Raw genomic sequence first — 17,176 nt, forward strand, 5'->3', positions numbered from 1 at the left:
TCAAATCAGCCTCACGGAAAGAATTTGTAACTTAAGTGATTAAGAACATTTGTTTCTGCATTCGAATTCTTAAGTGATTTTGGTTCCCTTTCTCTTAATATTACTTGTATTAAAAATAAAAAAATAAAAAATAAATCTCTGGCACCACTATAGAATTCTTGCTAATAATAATGGTCATTGGCTCATTTTAGAAATTCTGGGCCAATTTTCAAAACCAAAACCTCTGTCAAATGGGTTTGGAGATATGGCCCATTTTTGTTGGACTGACTTGGTATTGGGCCTCAAAGTCATCTTTTCCATCTGTGTTTTTCTTTTCTTTTAATTTTTGGGCAGTGTCAGGTAAAGTAGTTAGTTAATGATATGGTATGATTATGAATGATAAGGCTGTGGATATAAGCAACAAAATCCAAGAAAAGGAAAGGTGGAGGAGGATAGGGAAACATGGCAAGGTTGGTGGTAGTGCATCATCAGCAGCAGAGACAACCTTCTCTCTCTCCTCTCCCTTCTTCTCTCTCTGACTTCAATGGCACCAGACTCCACACTCAACTCCAGGTTCTGCTTTCTGTGTCTGTCTTTGACAAATTTTTTTCTACTTTCTGTTCTAAGTTCCACAATGTTGGGAATCTCAACGGACTGATTTACATAATAAATGGATGGCTTGTTTTCTTTGATGATAATTTTATAACTTGGCAATTCTTTTAAGCCCTATTAGCTTTGAAGACATCCTTCTCAGAGCTTGGCTACAAGTAATGTAGTTCTTAACATCAATATACCATTTGCAGTACAGGAGAAAGGTATCACGGCCAAAAGAAACATTATATGTTACAGCATCAAATGCAAAGAAGAGTCTTACAGTGGGTGGCATCCAATCCATTGGCGTGTTCTTGTCAAGACTTTTCGTCAAAGACGGTCTTCAGGTACTCACCATTTTCAACAAATTTGTCTTTCCTTTTTCCTTTTGCATATGTGTCTTCTGTCTTTTGTTCTAGTTTTCCATTTCTGTCTCAGGCACTTGACTTTGAACTTACTTTGGCAGCTGAGTTTGCTTAGCAGACCAAGAACACCCATCACAGAGCAATTGTCGGGTGAATCAAATAAGGATTGTGCTGATTTTTCTTCAAAGGTATGCTAGAAAGTTGTCCTCTATGGCACACATTTGTGACTTTGACATGAAAATTCCACATAATATTTTCTACTTACTATATATTGCTAATATATAATCAGACTAAAGATTTTGCAGTTCCTAGGAGGAATGCAATGGCCTTAATCTTGTCATCTTACATCTTCTCTGGAGTCAGTTTTCAGAGTGTTGCATTTGCTCAACAATCTGTTATTGGGTTAAGGGAATACATAGATAGTTTTGATGGGTATTCATTCAAGTACCCTTCTAACTGGATCCAAGTCCGAGGTGCTGGAGCAGACATATTCTTTAGAGACCCTTATGTTCTTGATGAAAATATCTCTGTGGAGTTTTCCTCTCCTTCATCCTCCAACTACAAGAGCGTGGAAGATCTTGGTCCACCTCAAGAAGCCGGAAAGAAAGTACTTAAGCAGTACCTGACAGAGTTCATGTCTACAAGACTTGGCGTGAGGCGCGAATCAAAAATTCTTTCCACATCTTCAAGAATTGCTGATGATGGGAAGCTTTATTATCAAGTCGAGGTAAGGTGGTGATTGATTGAGATGTTTGTAAATGTCTCTTCTATGCATTTTACAGCACTTAGATCAGCCATAATCTGCCTCAATGGTGGGGTTGAAGAACTCTAGGCTTCCTTTGGTTTGGTAGAAATTATATGATCTACGTATGCCAACTAATTCTGAAAGAAGCATTTCTCACTTTGATGGTTTGCTTTAAGTTCTTTGCCTGCATTGTTTGAGTACTTTATTTATTATGTTCTTTTGAAATGTGACTTCTAGGTAAACATAAAATCATATGCAAACAACAATGAGCTAGCTGTTATGCCGAAAGACCGATTAGTTCGCCTGGAATGGGACAGGCGGTACCTTTCTGTTCTAGGAGTTGAAAACAACCAGTTATACGAGTTGAGATTGCAAACACCAGAAAATGTGTTTGTGGAAGAAGAAAGTGATCTTCGCCGGGTTATGGAGTCCTTCAGAGTGAACAAGATTGCTGCTTAGATACATACGTTTGTACAAAATTTTGTAATCCAAGGTTTCCTTTTCCTTGTCATCCTTTCTCTTGGGATGCCAATTTTCAGTTCTGGTTCCGCAAAACATTGATTGTTTAATTTGATGCATGCTCTTAGTTGTTGTAAGATTTTTCTTTGGCAGTATGTTATGTTGTCCACATTTGAGAAATTTGTCCAATTGAATGATGTGCCCGATTCCAATTTTTCAAAACCATTGTGGATGAATATGATAATCAAAACCAATAACATGAGGCAATTCAAATGTGAAATATTGAAAATTCTAACACCATCTCAAACAAACATTGTATTTATTTATTTATTTTCAGTCAGTTTCTAATTTGCAGTACAGGGGACAAAATCTTCAGATATGAATTACAGCTAAATTAAAGATACTCTCAAGACCAAGATGATATGTTACAAAAAACAAATTTACAAATGACGCATTGCAGTACATGATGACAATTAATCTCATTCCGAGCAACTTCACAAATTAAAACTCATATTCATGACCTGACTTCAAATTCCCCTGCTCGAGTGAGAGCTCGAAAACCCTTGTAAGGAGGTTTTGGTAGATTTTTCAAATCCAGTTTATCTATTTGCAAGCCAGAGAGAGCAACACCCATGATCCTAAAACCCACTTGAAATGTGGGAAACACATGAAGGCGCTCTAATCCTGTCTCAAGCACTAATGTTCCAGACATTGCAGGGGCTTTGTCTTTAGGAATCCGCCCAATTGACCATGAGCAAGTCTACAAAAAACAAGAAGCTTTCATTATATTAAAACCAAAATCCAACCAGGAGAATTATGCATTCTCATAAACTTTTTCTAAAACTGCAGATATTGCAATCAGAAAGCATAACAGAAGTGAAGAATATTATTTGTCTTTAGAAAAGACAAGCAGAAGACATTCACTACGATTTCATCTAAGATTACAACTGATAATCAAAACTCAAGGGCGGTTGTCGTGCCAAGGATGAGTTAAATCACGATTCTGGGTTGTTAGTACCTTATTAGCAAGAATGTTCACTGTTCCATAATTTGAAGTCAGATCAGCTGATAAAATGCATGGAGGCAGTTGAAATTGCACAGTTATTGAATCAATTGTCTTTCCAGGATCATTTCGTATTCCAACCAACACACTCACACGACATGTCCCAGCGTCCGAGGTTAGCTGAGGCTTTACGTAGATTGGAGAGCTCTTCAACTTTCTAACCCTGCATAAAGAAGTACAGAATTATTTAGAAAATAAAACAAGGCCAGAGATACTGAAATACTGCACACTTTATTAAGTAGTCTTAGTATCTGCCCCCAAACTCATCCATATTGCCCATTTAGATATTGAGCACCATAATAATTAACTATATTACCCTTAACAAGCTACAGTACTGTCCAAAACTTAAATAAAAACAGAGTAAATTTTAATAACCTAAGTGTCCCTTTAACACCACACACCTGTAGCTCATCAGTTTAAACTGTCCGTCAGGAGGCACAAATGACAGAATTTGTTGGGATTCCCAAGGGCGAAATCGAACACATGGATGGAATCTTACATCATCAAGAATAGAAGGGTTTGCAAATGAAAGAGTCAAATCAGGAACACCTGAGAGATGGGAGTTCACTTGCACTTCACCATATATCTCGCATTTCACCAGGACCCCATCCCTGAGCAGCACACACACAACTTTAAGTACAAAACCTTGAGATATAAATTATAATCATACAAAGCATTCAATTATAACTATCAAATCTGAAAATCTTCATACAATAATCATCACCATCCATAAATGATAACATGTCTTATAAAATTATAAATTAAATTGCAACCATTATATTCAAATAGATTATTCTCCTCTTCAAACTTCAGATAAGGCACTACTATTCTCATCCAAGTTATTCAAAAAGATTGCAGAAGCAAAAGGGTGAACAAAATTCTGCATTCACTTGAAGAGGCCATGTGATTCATATAGTTTGAAAAATGAATAGAATATCCCAAGCTCCTTATCTGTCTGTTTCTAGATTGTAAAGAGTCACCAATTACGAACAGGAAGCATAGTCATTAATACATGGAATCTTTAATCCATACCACAGGTAACAATATCAAAATGTCATTATCAGAGAGGAAAAAGAAAAGGATGGAGATATCTTATCAAAGCATTAAAAAGAAATGATTGACCTGTTTACAATTGCATCCATTTCTTCAACAAGATCAACATAAACTTCATTGTTAGCATATTTCGGGTCTGCTGTTCTCCATGGAATGCAAGATGATGTTGCACCTGGAAGTGTGTCACTCATGTTGGAACTGTTGCCTGTCACAACACTCAACATCTTGTTAACTATATTTGGTGGAGCAATCATCTCTCTCAGAATATTAGGTTCTGTAGTGAGAGGGAAGCCATTGTCAATCATCTCATCCAGAAGCTGCACATTGCAGTAAAGATTTTGGTCAATTTAATAAGCAAAACTCAATATGGAAAACACTAGATTCTATCTAATTAGCAGCCAGGTTCTAGTAAGTAAACAATCACAGCCATGGAGGGTAAGATGTTGAACTTGGCCGTGTTGCTAAAATTCTACATTGTAAGCTGTTGACGCAACAATCACAGACTTAGAGGGTAAAATTTGTCCACACAACAGACACGCATTCTAGGAGAAATTAACACACTAGATGACAGTAATGCATTCACTCATGAAATCAAAATAAGCAGAATAAGTGTACTTAAGACACTTGCCTCATATACGATGACAAAGTTATCTTTTATCAAGTCTTCATTCAAGCCACCGAGATAATCTGAAAGGACATCAGCTACCCTGCAAAGGAACTATAAGTCAAATGGTTAAAGGTCAATCTTGTTTAATGCATACATAATGACATCATAAATGCAAACTACGTTCAGCATTGATATTCACCTCAATGGCCATCAAAGGCGGCATTTCAACTTGCGTACATGCTAAAAACGTTATCCCCTCGCGAAGAATTTGGAAAAGATAATGGGTTGGTGAAGCAATCACTGGTTGCAGCTAATAACAAAACCACAAATATTATATTGAGAAGCATGAAAAATGGAAATTGATAATGTGGCAACCAAAAAACTTAAGAATGAGGCTAGAAAATATACAATTTGGGAACCAAAAACAAAAAGCCAGATTGTCATAGGTACCTTGGGGAAATCACCTTGAGAAATGGTATGTTCCCAAAACCATGCACATATGGAACGGTCCACACGCTGCCCAGTAAGCTGTTTCTCCAGCATTACCTCACTGTGAAATCCCAAAAATTAGCATAAAGTGAAATCTTTTTTGTTCTACTAAAATTCGTCAATTAAATTTGGAGATCAAATGGGAAATCTCTAAAAGAGAAAATTCAATGACTAAACAAAAGCAATACAAATTCAACTGGGTTTAACGTTATTAAACAAAAGAACAAAAAAAAATAGTAATTAGCTATGATATAATAGAATTCACAGATTTGGTGACTTACCCAGAATCTGATAGCAGAAAAATGCACTGCAACATCTCTCTATTTTCGTCAAGGCGGTAAATTTAACGAGAGTGAAGCTTGTGGAGATGAATATAATCGCAGATTAGCTCATTAGCATATATCTCTCTCTCTCTCTCTGAAGCCAACGAAACAGAAGAAAAAAAATACCTGCTTTAACCTCTTCTACAGCAGAACTCTGCTTCTTCGCATCCACCTTGTTGGATTCAGATTCTGTGATTGCTGGGCTACTGGGTTTTTTACCATCAACCAAAACTGTAGAACGAAAGAAAGGCCCAAAATTTAACCCGAAACCTAACCCAACTGAAAAGCCCAACCCAACTCATTGCCGTTTCGGAGCAATGGGCATTGCCGCTTTAAGGCGCGAAAGTGTTGGCCGGTACGGCGTCGTTTTGACGTATGTTTTTTTTTTTTGAGTGGCTGAATGAGAGGCTGAGGAGTCGTTGGAGTGTGGATATAAACAAATCAAAAAAGAGTGGTGGTGGGTCATATCCTCTTATCCTCACTGAATGTTCGAAGGAGAGAACGCCAAGAGAAGAAGAAGAAGACGACGACATGAATATTTCAAGAATTTCAGTGAACCCAAAAGAGAGAAAGAAAGAAAGAAGAAGAAGAAGGTTGGTCTCGTGGTGGATAGAAAATTCTAGTAATAGAAGAGAGGCATGGCACGGTTGGTGGCTGTGCAACCGCAGCAGAGACACCCTTCCTTCTCTCTCCTTCCTCCTTCCTCTCTCTCTGACTTCAATGGCACCAGACTACTTCACTCCCAACTCCAGGTCCTCTCTCACTCTTGTTTGTAATGGGTAGAAGCTAGCTTTTCTTTGTTCAGTCAATTTCACCCATTTGTAGGTAAGTGTTTAACTTTACATGCATTTCTTAGTTAGCGGCCATCTATTAATTGTTGCAGTGTAAAAGAAGGGTGTCACAGCCAAAAGTAGCATTGCAAGTTACAGCATCAAGTGCAAAGAAGATTCTTATAATGGGGGGCACCCGATTCATTGGTTTGTTCTTGTCAAGACTCCTTGTCAAAGAGGGTCATCAGGTATTCTCATTCTCTTTCAAGTTTCGAACTTTTTCCTTTCTATCATTTTCCCATTATGGTTTTGCTTTTATTTTCTTTTTTCAAGTTATATTGTACCAATGTACTTGTAAACTGGTTTGTCCTTTAACAATGTTTTCAATACGTTGATAAGTTATAACATCAAGTTTTTATCTTGGCAGGTGACTCTGTTTACCAGAGGAAAAGCACCAATCACTCAACAGTTGCCAGGTGAATCCGATAAGGACTACACAGATTTTGCTTCAAAGGTATTGTACTAGTGTCACTAAGGATTTAAAGTCCTTCACTTTAACTTGGAATTCTTTCCCAGATTTCCATTTTCTAATAATCATGTTCGGCTAGATTTTGCACTTGAAAGGAGACAGAAAAGACTACGAATTTGTGAAATCCAGTCTTTCAGCTGAAGGCTTTGATGTTGTTTATGATATAAATGGTGCGCATAGTCTTTACCTTTAGCCTCTGTACTTTAAAGTTTTGCACTAGAATAAAGTTCTTCTTTACTATACTCACGCTTCTGCTCAATAATCTGTACTTCTGTTGGAAATTTTCAGGACGAGAGGCAGAGGAAGTTGTGCCAATAGTGGAGGGACTACCGAACTTAGAACAGTAAGAACAGCCTACTAATGGATTTTCATATCCTAATTAGTAAAGCAACTTAATTATTTTTCACCTTTATTTCTTGATGGTTCTCCACTATAGTCATCTTGTCCTGGATACGGTTTTAGTTGGGACTCGTTGAAGTAGAAGTCAACTCTAATTAGCAAACATGTTATGCTTTGTGTGTAATATTGGCTTCTGGTTAGAAGAAACAAGACTATCACAAGAGATTTTATCAAAATATTCTGGAGTATGGAAGATTTGGAAATTCTACAATCTCTCCGTCATAAAGTCAAGCACCTTTTACTGGGGCTTACCATTTTACTATCTCCGTAAGGAAAATAAGCCTGGTAAATATGTTTAAATTGAGGAGAAGCAAGCTGATATAATCAGGTGTACAGAAGATCAATGGTAATGATGTAGTGAGAGATGTAATTGTGAGTCAAAATGGAACTAAAGAATCAATCATGACCTGGAACAATCAAATTTTATAGTGCAGATTAATGATTATGGTTTGTTTGACTACATTGTTCTAGCAGGGTAGAACTAATGTTTTGATGCGGAAAAGATATAGAATTGCAGGTATTTTCTCTTCTATATAATGCCAAATTTTAGAAGATCTAAGAATTCCACTGATTCTCAGGTATATATACTGCTCTTCAGCCGGTGTCTATCTCAAATCTGATCAATTACCTCACTTTGAGGTATGTATGATGTTATAAATGGCTTACTTATTCATGTTTTGGGAAGTTGGATCTTTGTTCAAAGAGCATGTAAACAAGGCTTTGTTTTCTGGACACAACTGTGAAATGTAATTTGATCTTTGTCAAAGGCAGAGATTGAAGAATAGTCTTCCCAATTAGACAAAATTATAAATGAAAAGGTTCTAAAACTTTTATCTTGATTTGAGCAGATGAAAATCAAGTTTGGAAATAATTAAGGCCAATCCAGACTTTACCTACCTGAATGTGGCATGTCGGAAGATGCAAACATGCTTTTCTCATTGTTGAGCTCAGTCTCTTCTTAGCCGACATTTGTAGTTTTTAGTACTACTCTTGTAGTGTGATTCAAATTTCAAATCAATCTTATCATGGCAGTGTGGAAATTGAAGCTTATTTAGTTGCTCTAGTGTATTGATGATGCTCTTCCTAACTTATTTTATCTCTATGCTACTTTTTTCTCCTCCCTATTTCATTTTATTGTCTTTCCATAATTCTTAACTTGATGGGGCCTGGTGATAGACCGATGCAGTTGATCCAAAGAGCAGGCACAAGGGAAAGCTTGAGACAGAGAGTTTGCTCGAATCAAAGGGTGTCAATTGGACTTCTATAAGGCCAGTCTACATCTATGGACCATTGAACTACAACCCTGTTGAAGAGTGGTTCTTCCACCGGTTGAAAGCTGGCCGCCCAATCCCAGTTCCAAACTCAGGGATACAAATAACACAACTTGGTCATGTTAAGGTTAGTGAAGTGCCAGTCTTAATGTACTTTTAGATATATATACATATTGTAATTGCAGCATGAGGGCAAGTTTTTAATGTGATTTCGTTTGCAGGATTTAGCGACAGCCTTCATTAAGGTTCTTGGGAATGAAAAGGCAAGCAAGGAAGTATTCAACATCTCTGGAGAAAAATACGTCACCTTTGATGGATTAGCAAAAGCATGTGCAAAGGTAATGACTGTCGATAAGTTTGTAGATGGACAAAAGATTTGTGATGTTCTCAAACTAAAGTCTGTCATATGTTTTTTCTTTTGTTAGGCTGGTGGTTTTCCTGAACCTGAGATCGTTCACTACAACCCCAAAGAGTTCGATTTCGGCAAGAAGAAGGCATTTCCATTCCGTGACCAGGTGAATATGGTTGCAGAGCATGCATGGCTTAAAAAAAAAAAACCAAATAGTTCACAACTTGAATAAGGTGGAACCTTATCTAACCAAGTTTGATTGATTATGTTGTTGATTTGTTGCAGCATTTCTTTGCATCGGTAGACAAAGCAAAGAGCGTGCTTGGCTTGAAACCTGAATTTGACCTGGTGGAAGGTCTTGCAGACTCCTACAACCTAGACTTTGGTAGAGGAACTTTCAGGAAAGAAGCTGATTTCTCAACAGATGACATCATTCTTGGAAAAAGTCTGGTTCTCCAAAGCTAATTGCTATCATCTCTTTTGCTTTGCTCCCTCCATTTAAATCAATCAGGATCAAGAGACTTGTTACTTCTCAAATCTATGGTGCTATAATTTTCCAAATTATTTTTCTTCAATGCAAATCCCCTTGAGCCAATTAGCAACCATCTTCCTTCAGAGGTTGGGATTTAGTCCAATGTCCAAACATTATCTTAAAACTTTCAGTGTCAAGTCCAGAGACTATCTAGAAATGTTGGTGCAAAAGTCTAACATATTATTCAAAAATAAACTGTGTGACTAGCCCTTTGAATTGTTCCAATGGATTGGGTTGGCGTATGGCAATGAATAACTGTAACAACTATCAACAATCAAAGATAAACAAAACAATTCCAAGCAATCACTCAGATTCAACCACATTGCTCCTTCTGGGGCACATTTGAATACGGGTTGCGTTGCCTCTCAGAAACAGCTTTGGACCATTTTTTGTGTGACAAATTGAATAACCAAACACTATTTTCTCAATCAGTTGATACGGAGAATAAATAGAATAGATTTCGAACATATAATCTCAACTGCTTCTATTAACAACTTAAACTTCAAATTACAATTTTTTAAAGTTAGAATTTTTTGCTTAGTTTAATTGGAAAACAATTCTAGGAATGAGAAAATCACATATCAAATCAATTTGAACTTAAGAAGGAAAGTTCCTATACTAAATAAATACAAAAAAAATGCCAAAAGGAGAGTAGATACAAATCAGTGGCTCAAAATCAGGAAATGACAAATAATCCGAAGAGTCTTGACCGTTAAATCAGAGATCCAAAATTTCAGGAATCGGTCAATCCTAGAATATGTGACCGAATATTCTTTTTATAAAAAAATTAGCCATTTTCGGTCACTTTTCTCAGCTTGTGCTATTTTCGTGCCAAGTAGGTCAGCAAATAGTCCAATAGTTCACACTCCATAAATACATTATCTTAAACATATTTACTACAAAAACCCAAAATATTATCCAAAAGATCTGGTCGGTTAGCGTTATCCTATGAAGTAATGGGGCCCTCTTATCCTAATTTAATTTAAATTGGCCCCACCAATTTAATTTCTTGTGCTAATTAAACTCAAACGCGTCTTACTTTGGACCAACTAACAAAACTAGAAAAAATAAAAAAATAAAAAAAAATAAAGAGGGGTGCCTGGTTGCTTCTAGGAGGGTCTACCTTAGGCCACGTGGGGCAAATCTGTTCTCTAAGTTGGATGCTGCCACATGTCACTCCCCTTTCAATCGCGGGACACGTAAAAAATCCAATGGACCCTACTGCACTAATATCCCAAAAGTGACCGGTGGTTTGGGTGAAAGTTGGTTTTTACGTGGTGAGGTGTGATTGGCGGGCCCCGCGTTAGTAATTTTCAGGTCGACAGAGAGCGTGCCAGGTTTCAGGAGCCGGTGAGTTTTCGTGTGAGGAGATTTAGAGGTTTGGTCTTTTTCGTTTGGTTGGCACAGCAACTTCTCTGGTCGGTGGTGGTGGAGCAAATATAAACATATGTATTTCTTAATTCTCTATTACCATTTTACCCTTGCAATTTTTTTATTTTTTTAATAAAATAAATATCATTGGTTTTGGCGCTTTTTTTCTTAATAGAAAGATATTTTCACGTTCAAACAAAAACAAATAAAGATATTTTTAAGTTTGAAATAAAAAAATAATTAATTTCCGTAAAAAGTGGAATTTTTTAATATATAATTTACTTTATAATAAATTTCCCCATATTTTAAAAGATGATATTGGGTTATAATAAATTTCCCCACTACATGAAAGCAGCGTCGACAATTTAGTATGAATTGCACGTGTAATAATGAAAAAAATACAAGGTTAAAATCGTCTATGAAAATCAAAATGGTGGACTTAGACTTAGAGGATCAACAGTTTATTATTTAATTAATTTGTAGCCCATGTCATGCATCGTCCAGTGCCATAATCTTCTCTGGTCTCTTATACTGTCGGCATAAATCCGCCACATTGAATTTTGATATTGATTTTTAATTAGATAACGCCTTGAAGATTTAGGAGGAAGATTCTTTCATCTTTGAATATATTATGTTAATGACTAATGGGCCCCCAGTGGAAAAGTGACACTCCAAAGACCAATCTTCCTCCAAAACTTTCCTGCTAGACTAGCAGTATTATTAACTACTTACCATAAGCTTGCATTTTTAACCATAATTAATCCTACCCATCCCGTAATTTCCCCATCCCAAAATCAATTTAAAAAAAATAAAATTACTGCCCCCAAATCCTATATAAACCCCACCCCCCACTTCAACTTCATCATCCAAAACATCAAGCTCAAAACATTCTTAAGCAAACACAAGCGCTTTTCTTCGAAGCATTTCCTCAAACCCTTAAGCACTTCCTCAAACCCTTAAGCACTTCCTCAAACCCTTAACCTTCCTCTCTTCCTACCTAGCATATAACCCACTTCAGCTCAACCACCATGGCTCCAGATATCACCACCCCCACTACCATGGTCCCCGCCACCAAGGCAGCCAGTGGGCCCAGCAGGGCTTACGTCACCTTCCTGGCCGGCACCGGTGACTATGTGAAGGGTGTGGTTGGCTTGGCCAAGGGGCTAAGAAAAGTGAAGAGCAAGTACCCTCTGGTTGTGGCCATCTTGCCAGATGTCCCCGAGGAGCACCGTCAGATCCTGGTCTCCCAAGGCTGCATAGTGAAGGAGATCGAGCCTGTGTACCCTCCGCCCAACCAGACCCAGTTCGCCATGGCCTACTACGTCATCAACTACTCCAAGCTGCGCATTTGGGAGGTAACGTATTTTCCATTTCTGCGTTTGCATGCTTTCTACACGTGTCTCTTTATTTTAGGTTATTGGGTTTCAACGCGTGTCCTGTCGGTAAGGTTTTTTAAGGGTACTATAGTAATTTTCATTTTTTTCTAATAAATCGACTTCTAAACTAATTTAATGTACGGCCAGAAGAATAAACTTGGTTATAACCAAACAACTGACTTAATTTTATATAATACTATAGTAATTGGATTATAAAGTTTTATTTGTTCTAAATTTTTTTAATGAATTTTTGCAGTTTGTGGAGTACAGCAAGATGATCTACTTGGACGGTGACATCCAAGTTTTTCAGAACATTGACCACCTGTTTGACTACCCAGATGGCTACTTCTATGCTGTGATGGACTGCTTCTGTGAGAAAACTTGGAGTTCCAGCCCACAGTACAAGATTGGGTACTGCCAGCAGTGCCCTGACAAGGTCCAGTGGGCCCCTGAGTTGGGCCCAAGGCCTCCTCTCTACTTCAACGCTGGCATGTTTGTGTATGAGCCAAGCTTGCCCGTTTACCATGACCTCCTCAGATCCCTCCAAGTTTCTCCCACCACCTCTTTTGCTGAGCAGGTAAATATTGGACCGCCACAGAAAAAACCTCTCAATTGGGTTTTATTTATATAATCTGACATGAAATTTGGTGCAATTTTGGCAGGACTTTCTGAACGTGTTTTTCAGGGACAAGTACAAGCCCATCCCTTCAAACTACAACCTTGTTTTGGCCATGCTATGGCGTCACCCTGAGAACATCCAGCTTGACCAAGTCAAAGTTGTTCACTATTGTGCTGATGTGAGTACTAATCACATCTTTAATCACAGCTTGATCACACAACTAATTAAGATCTCAGTTGCTAATGAAAGTTTGTTCTTTGTTTAGGGGTCTAAGCCATGGAGGTATACTGGGAAGGAGGAGAACATGGAGAGGGAGGACATTAAGATGCTGGTAAGGAAATGGTGGGACATTTATGACGACGAGTCATTGGACTTCAAGAACATTGTGGCTGCAGCCGAGGCTGGAAATGGCCCAGAACAAGTGGACCTGCAGGCATTCAAGGCGGCTCTGTCGGAGGCTGGCGTTGTCAATTTCAGAACCGCCCCATCCGCTGCTTAGTTGGCCCCTGCTGTTTCTCAAAGAGAATGAAGACTACATAGAAAGTATTGGATTTTTTTTTCTTGTCTCCCTAGGATTATTTAACTTGGGAGTCAATTTTTTTTATGTATTAGGAGTGTGAGGACCCTTATTTTGTTTGGTCTAAATAGGATCATTCATGTCCTCTGTTATTTAGTTCTAAATATATTTTTAATTTATATATATTTGCAATTTGTGACTTTCACTTTGTTCTTTGAAGGCCAACCTTTGAACAAACTAATATGAAGCATTGAGCAAGAAACCAATATAGAGTATGAATGGTTCAAACAACCAATATGGGGAAACCCTCATCAGTTATTATTATTTTTTTATTTTTTATATAAGCGATAATCTACTTTAACGAACAGCTTTTTAGCTGCGCTAGAGCAATATATCGGTTCACACTGATTGAAGTGTCCAGCTTTAAAACCACTGATTCTTGAAGCTGATTAATTTCCAATGAGTCAATAGAGATGCCTAATGAACATCTTAATGCAAACTCATTTGCTTGAAGCAAAGCTGAATTGTTCTCGTACTGTCTCTTCTGTGACAAGAGATGTGCTGCTTGGATTTGGGGCCTCACCTCCTTGTAAAATCTAACACAGGCATCAAACTCCTCTTTCATCTTAGCTGCAGTGGCATTCTGGCTTAGCTCTCTGAAAGTCTCAAGGTTTTGGTCAGCTTGCTTCCCTGCTAGCTCTATAGAAATCAGTGAGAGTTTAGGCAGGTCAGCTGAGGTGGTGCATGGGACAGTTTGTAAATTTGTCACACATTTTTTTGGGTTTTGGGTTTTGGAGCAAATCTTGGTCAGGGTCTTGTTAGAGACTGCAAAAGAAGAACCTATGAAAAAAGAAGCAACAATAACAATAGCACAGCAGATTGCAGAGCTAGATGAAACCATTTTTTTTCTTCTTCTTTTTTGTTCTGTGGCCTTCTAATGGGATTAGTAACTTAAATACTGGCAACTTAGGCTTAGGTTAATGAATCATTTATATAAAGAATATGCAGTTTCACTTGGTTCTTAATTAAACCCAACAAAACTGACACACTAATCTTAATGCCACATAAACTTTAAGATTGGTTGATTTGGGTTGGGATTAAACTTCATATATTTTGTTTATTGGACTGATGTTTAAACCAAGCCCGCTATGGTTTGTTGTTGGTGTATGCTGTTCCTAAGCTTAGCCCCAAATGATATGTCGTATACAACAAAGGAGATTTCGTACGACATCTTTGTGTTAGCCTTCACTCAAATTATTACACATTATTGATTCTCATGAATTTTGTGATTTGATGATATTTTTGTTAAAACTAATATAATACTTTTACTCCAAAGTATTAAATCTTCCCTAACCTCTTCCCCAATCAAATAAACCAATAAGGAAATGTATTAATAGGCTAAATAGCATGCGCAATATTTTGATTTTTTACCATTACAGTTCAATTAGAATCAAGAAAATTTAATTACGAAAAGTGTTATATCACACCAAAAAGATATTACAATATGGATTGCAATGTCATAGATCACATAAGTTGGGAATAAGAAGTTGGTGTATGTAACAACACTAATAAGAAAACGAAATATTAAATCAATAGCCCAAATTGCTGGTTCCTTACACTCAGAATTCAAATCTCCCCTTCCCGTAGATTATAGTAATTCAAAATACCACATTGTCTTTTAAAAAAAACAAAAAACAAACATCATATCTACTTTGCTCTTCATTCCCCTCACTACTAGATTTTTGTATTTGCGCGACGAAGGAATTTTGGTCGCGCAAAGTACATTTGTGTCGCACAAATAGTAATGCGACAGTATATTCGTCGCGCAAAATTTGTCGCGCAAAGATCGTAAAGATACACTTTGCGCGACGAAAATATTAAAATTGTCGCGCAAAATGAGCGACGGTAAACCTTGGTTGCACGTTATTTCGCGGGACGATGAGATATTTCGTCGGTCAAAGTTTTGCACGACGAATATACATTCGTTGCATTAACATAGCGCGAGGAATCATAAGCGTCGCACTAAAAGTATAGGGACGAGAGCATATTCGTGTCGAAAAGATTTGCGCGACGAAATATAGTCGTTGTAAGGACACTGCGCGACGACTACCATGCGTGGCGCAGGTACTGTGCGACGAGTGTGTTCGTGATTAAAATATTTGCGCAACGAAATAGTTTGGTCGCGCAAAATAAAATAAATTTTTTAAAATTTATTTTTACGGTTGTGTATGTTCAAAAACAATTTGCGCGACGGAAACTGTCGTCGCGCTAAAGCAGAGGGACGAGAGTATATCCGTGTCTAAAATATTTGCGCGACGAAATATAGTCGTTGTAAGGACACTGTGCGACGAGTAACATTCGTGGCGCAGGTATTTTGCGACGAGTAGATTCGTGTTTAAAATATTTGCGCGACGATATATTTTTGTCGCATTGACTTAGAGAGACAAATTATTTCGTCGCGCAAAAAAAATAAATTCTTTAAAATTTAATTTTACGGTTGTGTATTTTTTTTTAAAATTTTGCGCGACGGAAACTATCGTCGCGTAAAAAATAAATATATTATTTTTAATTTAAAATTAAATTGAATTATTTTGGTAAAAAAAATAAATTTGGTTTTTTTTTTTTAATGAAATGAAATTGCAATTAGAAAAAGGTAATAAAGAGAAATATGTAAAATGTGATAACATAATGTATTTAGTACAATAGAAATATTTAAAATATATTTAAGAATGTTAAAATCTAATCAAACAACCCTCCAAGATCTACATTGTCGTCTGGCAAATGCAGCTCGGAGGTTTGGACATTGTTGACAGGGGGAGAGGTGTGGTTGCCATGCTCGGAGGTCGACGGGGGAGTAAAAGGCGGGATTGAAATGCCGGAGTGAGCGAGGGACTGTAGAATATGAGACAAATGACTCTTGAGGTCCGCCACCTCTGTCTTCAAAGCAGTCACCTCTTCATTTGACTCTGATGATTCACGGGGTCTAGGTGGCCGCTGCCTGGCATTCCCCATCCCTCGACAATATGTCCCTGAGCGCCTCCCGAGACTCTGATCCAAGGTTTCAGTCAGGATTTGAAACCCTGCATCCGATGGAGGAACCATGGACTCGAGCGGCGTATCGGGAGGAAGCTGGGAGGTGGACTCCTGAAGAACCAACTGGCTCCTCTCAATCATAGTCATCTGTTGAACATTGTTGCATTCCTAAGAGGACACAAATTAATGTGCAAACAACCAATTAAAAATACCCGCAAGTGCACGGATCTATCGAAGTATAGATTATGTAAGTACGGGGTCGATCCCACGAAGAACTTGTCGGCTTCCTATAAGTTCTAATTTGAGTACGTAAAGAACACTTAATTGACACACCACAAATGCAAAATGGAAACTAAAAATGAGTAAAGAAGTGTAAAAGAAATGAAACAATACAAGAAAACTAGAGAAAAACACAAACAGCACTTTCTATCACCCTTTTATCACCATTTGGACAGATTCGTTTTTCTATTTTTCCAGTTTCGACCTCTGTCCAGTGTTTTGCCTATAACTTTCCAACCGTTTATCCAAATTTCACGTTCTTTATACGGTTGGAATCAGCACAGAAAATGGAAGAACACAACGCGGACCAAAAGTCCAAAACAGTTACTAAAATAAACAGAATTCAGTAAACAAGACACACAACGTATCAAACACACAACTCACACACACATTGGGGGGGAGGGGTTTTGGTTTGGTTCAAGTGACCTATTTCTATTGCATGAAAGTAAATGGACTT

General features: G+C 37.6%; 3 protein-coding genes across 5 annotated transcripts; 2 read left to right on the top strand and 1 right to left on the bottom strand.

The window, feature by feature from the left end:
- The first annotated feature begins 374 nt into the window (after nt 1-374).
- CRB (chloroplast RNA binding protein) lies at nt 375-9,681 on the top strand. Of its 3 annotated transcripts, none has more exons than XM_021969319.2 (10): nt 406-552; nt 6,558-6,692; nt 6,872-6,958; nt 7,053-7,143; nt 7,262-7,316; nt 7,951-8,011; nt 8,549-8,770; nt 8,865-8,981; nt 9,069-9,158; nt 9,278-9,681. In XM_021969319.2, the coding sequence occupies exons 1-10, from the start codon at nt 442-444 to the stop codon at nt 9,455-9,457; spliced, it is 1,149 nt and encodes a 382-aa protein (XP_021825011.2). In that variant the 5' UTR covers nt 406-441; the 3' UTR covers nt 9,458-9,681. The 3 variants fall into 3 exon arrangements, with proteins under 3 accessions (XP_021825009.1, XP_021825011.2, XP_021825008.2); XM_021969316.2 differs by lacking the exon at nt 406-552 and adding an exon at nt 6,163-6,426; XM_021969317.2 differs by lacking the exons at nt 6,558-6,692; nt 6,872-6,958; nt 7,053-7,143; ... (4 more) ...; nt 9,069-9,158; nt 9,278-9,681 and adding exons at nt 783-917; nt 1,037-1,123; nt 1,225-1,662; nt 1,918-2,361 and having other exon boundaries at nt 375-552.
- Nucleotides 2,429-5,836, bottom strand: ZIP4 (Clathrin adaptor complexes medium subunit family protein). The gene is made up of 8 exons (XM_021969314.2): nt 5,633-5,836; nt 5,313-5,412; nt 5,062-5,172; nt 4,884-4,973; nt 4,325-4,572; nt 3,604-3,813; nt 3,158-3,365; nt 2,429-2,899 (listed from the first exon to the last, which is right to left on the bottom strand). The coding sequence occupies exons 1-8, from the start codon at nt 5,665-5,667 to the stop codon at nt 2,654-2,656; spliced, it is 1,248 nt and encodes a 415-aa protein (XP_021825006.1). The 5' UTR covers nt 5,668-5,836; the 3' UTR covers nt 2,429-2,653.
- A 2,063-nt stretch (nt 9,682-11,744) lies between the features above and the next one.
- Nucleotides 11,745-13,606, top strand: LOC110766051 (galactinol synthase 2). Its single transcript, XM_021969305.2, has 4 exons — nt 11,745-12,250; nt 12,528-12,848; nt 12,934-13,068; nt 13,156-13,606. Exons 1-4 carry the CDS (start codon nt 11,924-11,926, stop codon nt 13,387-13,389), a joined length of 1,017 nt encoding a protein of 338 aa, XP_021824997.2. The 5' UTR covers nt 11,745-11,923; the 3' UTR covers nt 13,390-13,606.
- The last annotated feature ends 3,570 nt before the right edge of the window (nt 13,607-17,176 follow it).

This window comes from Prunus avium, chromosome 6 (genome assembly GCF_965620075.1).
Source record: "Prunus avium chromosome 6, drPruAviu1.hap1.1, whole genome shotgun sequence".
In the NCBI taxonomy this organism is placed as follows: Eukaryota; Viridiplantae; Streptophyta; class Magnoliopsida; order Rosales; family Rosaceae; genus Prunus; species Prunus avium.

Excerpts from the sequence above, each read along its gene's own strand:
- ZIP4 (XM_021969314.2), bottom strand. The coding sequence starts at position 5,667 with ATGTTGCAGTGCATTTTTCTGCTATCAGATTCTGG. Across the intron at positions 5,413-5,632 it reads TTTCTGCTATCAGATTCTGG|TGAGGTAATGCTGGAGAAAC; the intron begins GTAAGTCACCAA and ends GGGATTTCACAG. Across the intron at positions 5,173-5,312 it reads CTCAAGGTGATTTCCCCAAG|CTGCAACCAGTGATTGCTTC; the intron begins GTACCTATGACA and ends TTTTGTTATTAG.
- CRB (XM_021969316.2), top strand. The coding sequence starts at position 6,313 with ATGGCACGGTTGGTGGCTGTGCAACCGCAGCAGAGACACCCTTCCTTC. Across the intron at positions 8,012-8,548 it reads ATCAATTACCTCACTTTGAG|ACCGATGCAGTTGATCCAAA; the intron begins GTATGTATGATG and ends GCCTGGTGATAG. Across the intron at positions 8,982-9,068 it reads TAGCAAAAGCATGTGCAAAG|GCTGGTGGTTTTCCTGAACC; the intron begins GTAATGACTGTC and ends TTCTTTTGTTAG.
- LOC110766051 (XM_021969305.2), top strand. The coding sequence starts at position 11,924 with ATGGCTCCAGATATCACCACCCCCACTACCATGGTCCCCGCCACCAAG. Across the intron at positions 12,251-12,527 it reads CCAAGCTGCGCATTTGGGAG|TTTGTGGAGTACAGCAAGAT; the intron begins GTAACGTATTTT and ends GAATTTTTGCAG. Across the intron at positions 12,849-12,933 it reads CCACCTCTTTTGCTGAGCAG|GACTTTCTGAACGTGTTTTT; the intron begins GTAAATATTGGA and ends CAATTTTGGCAG.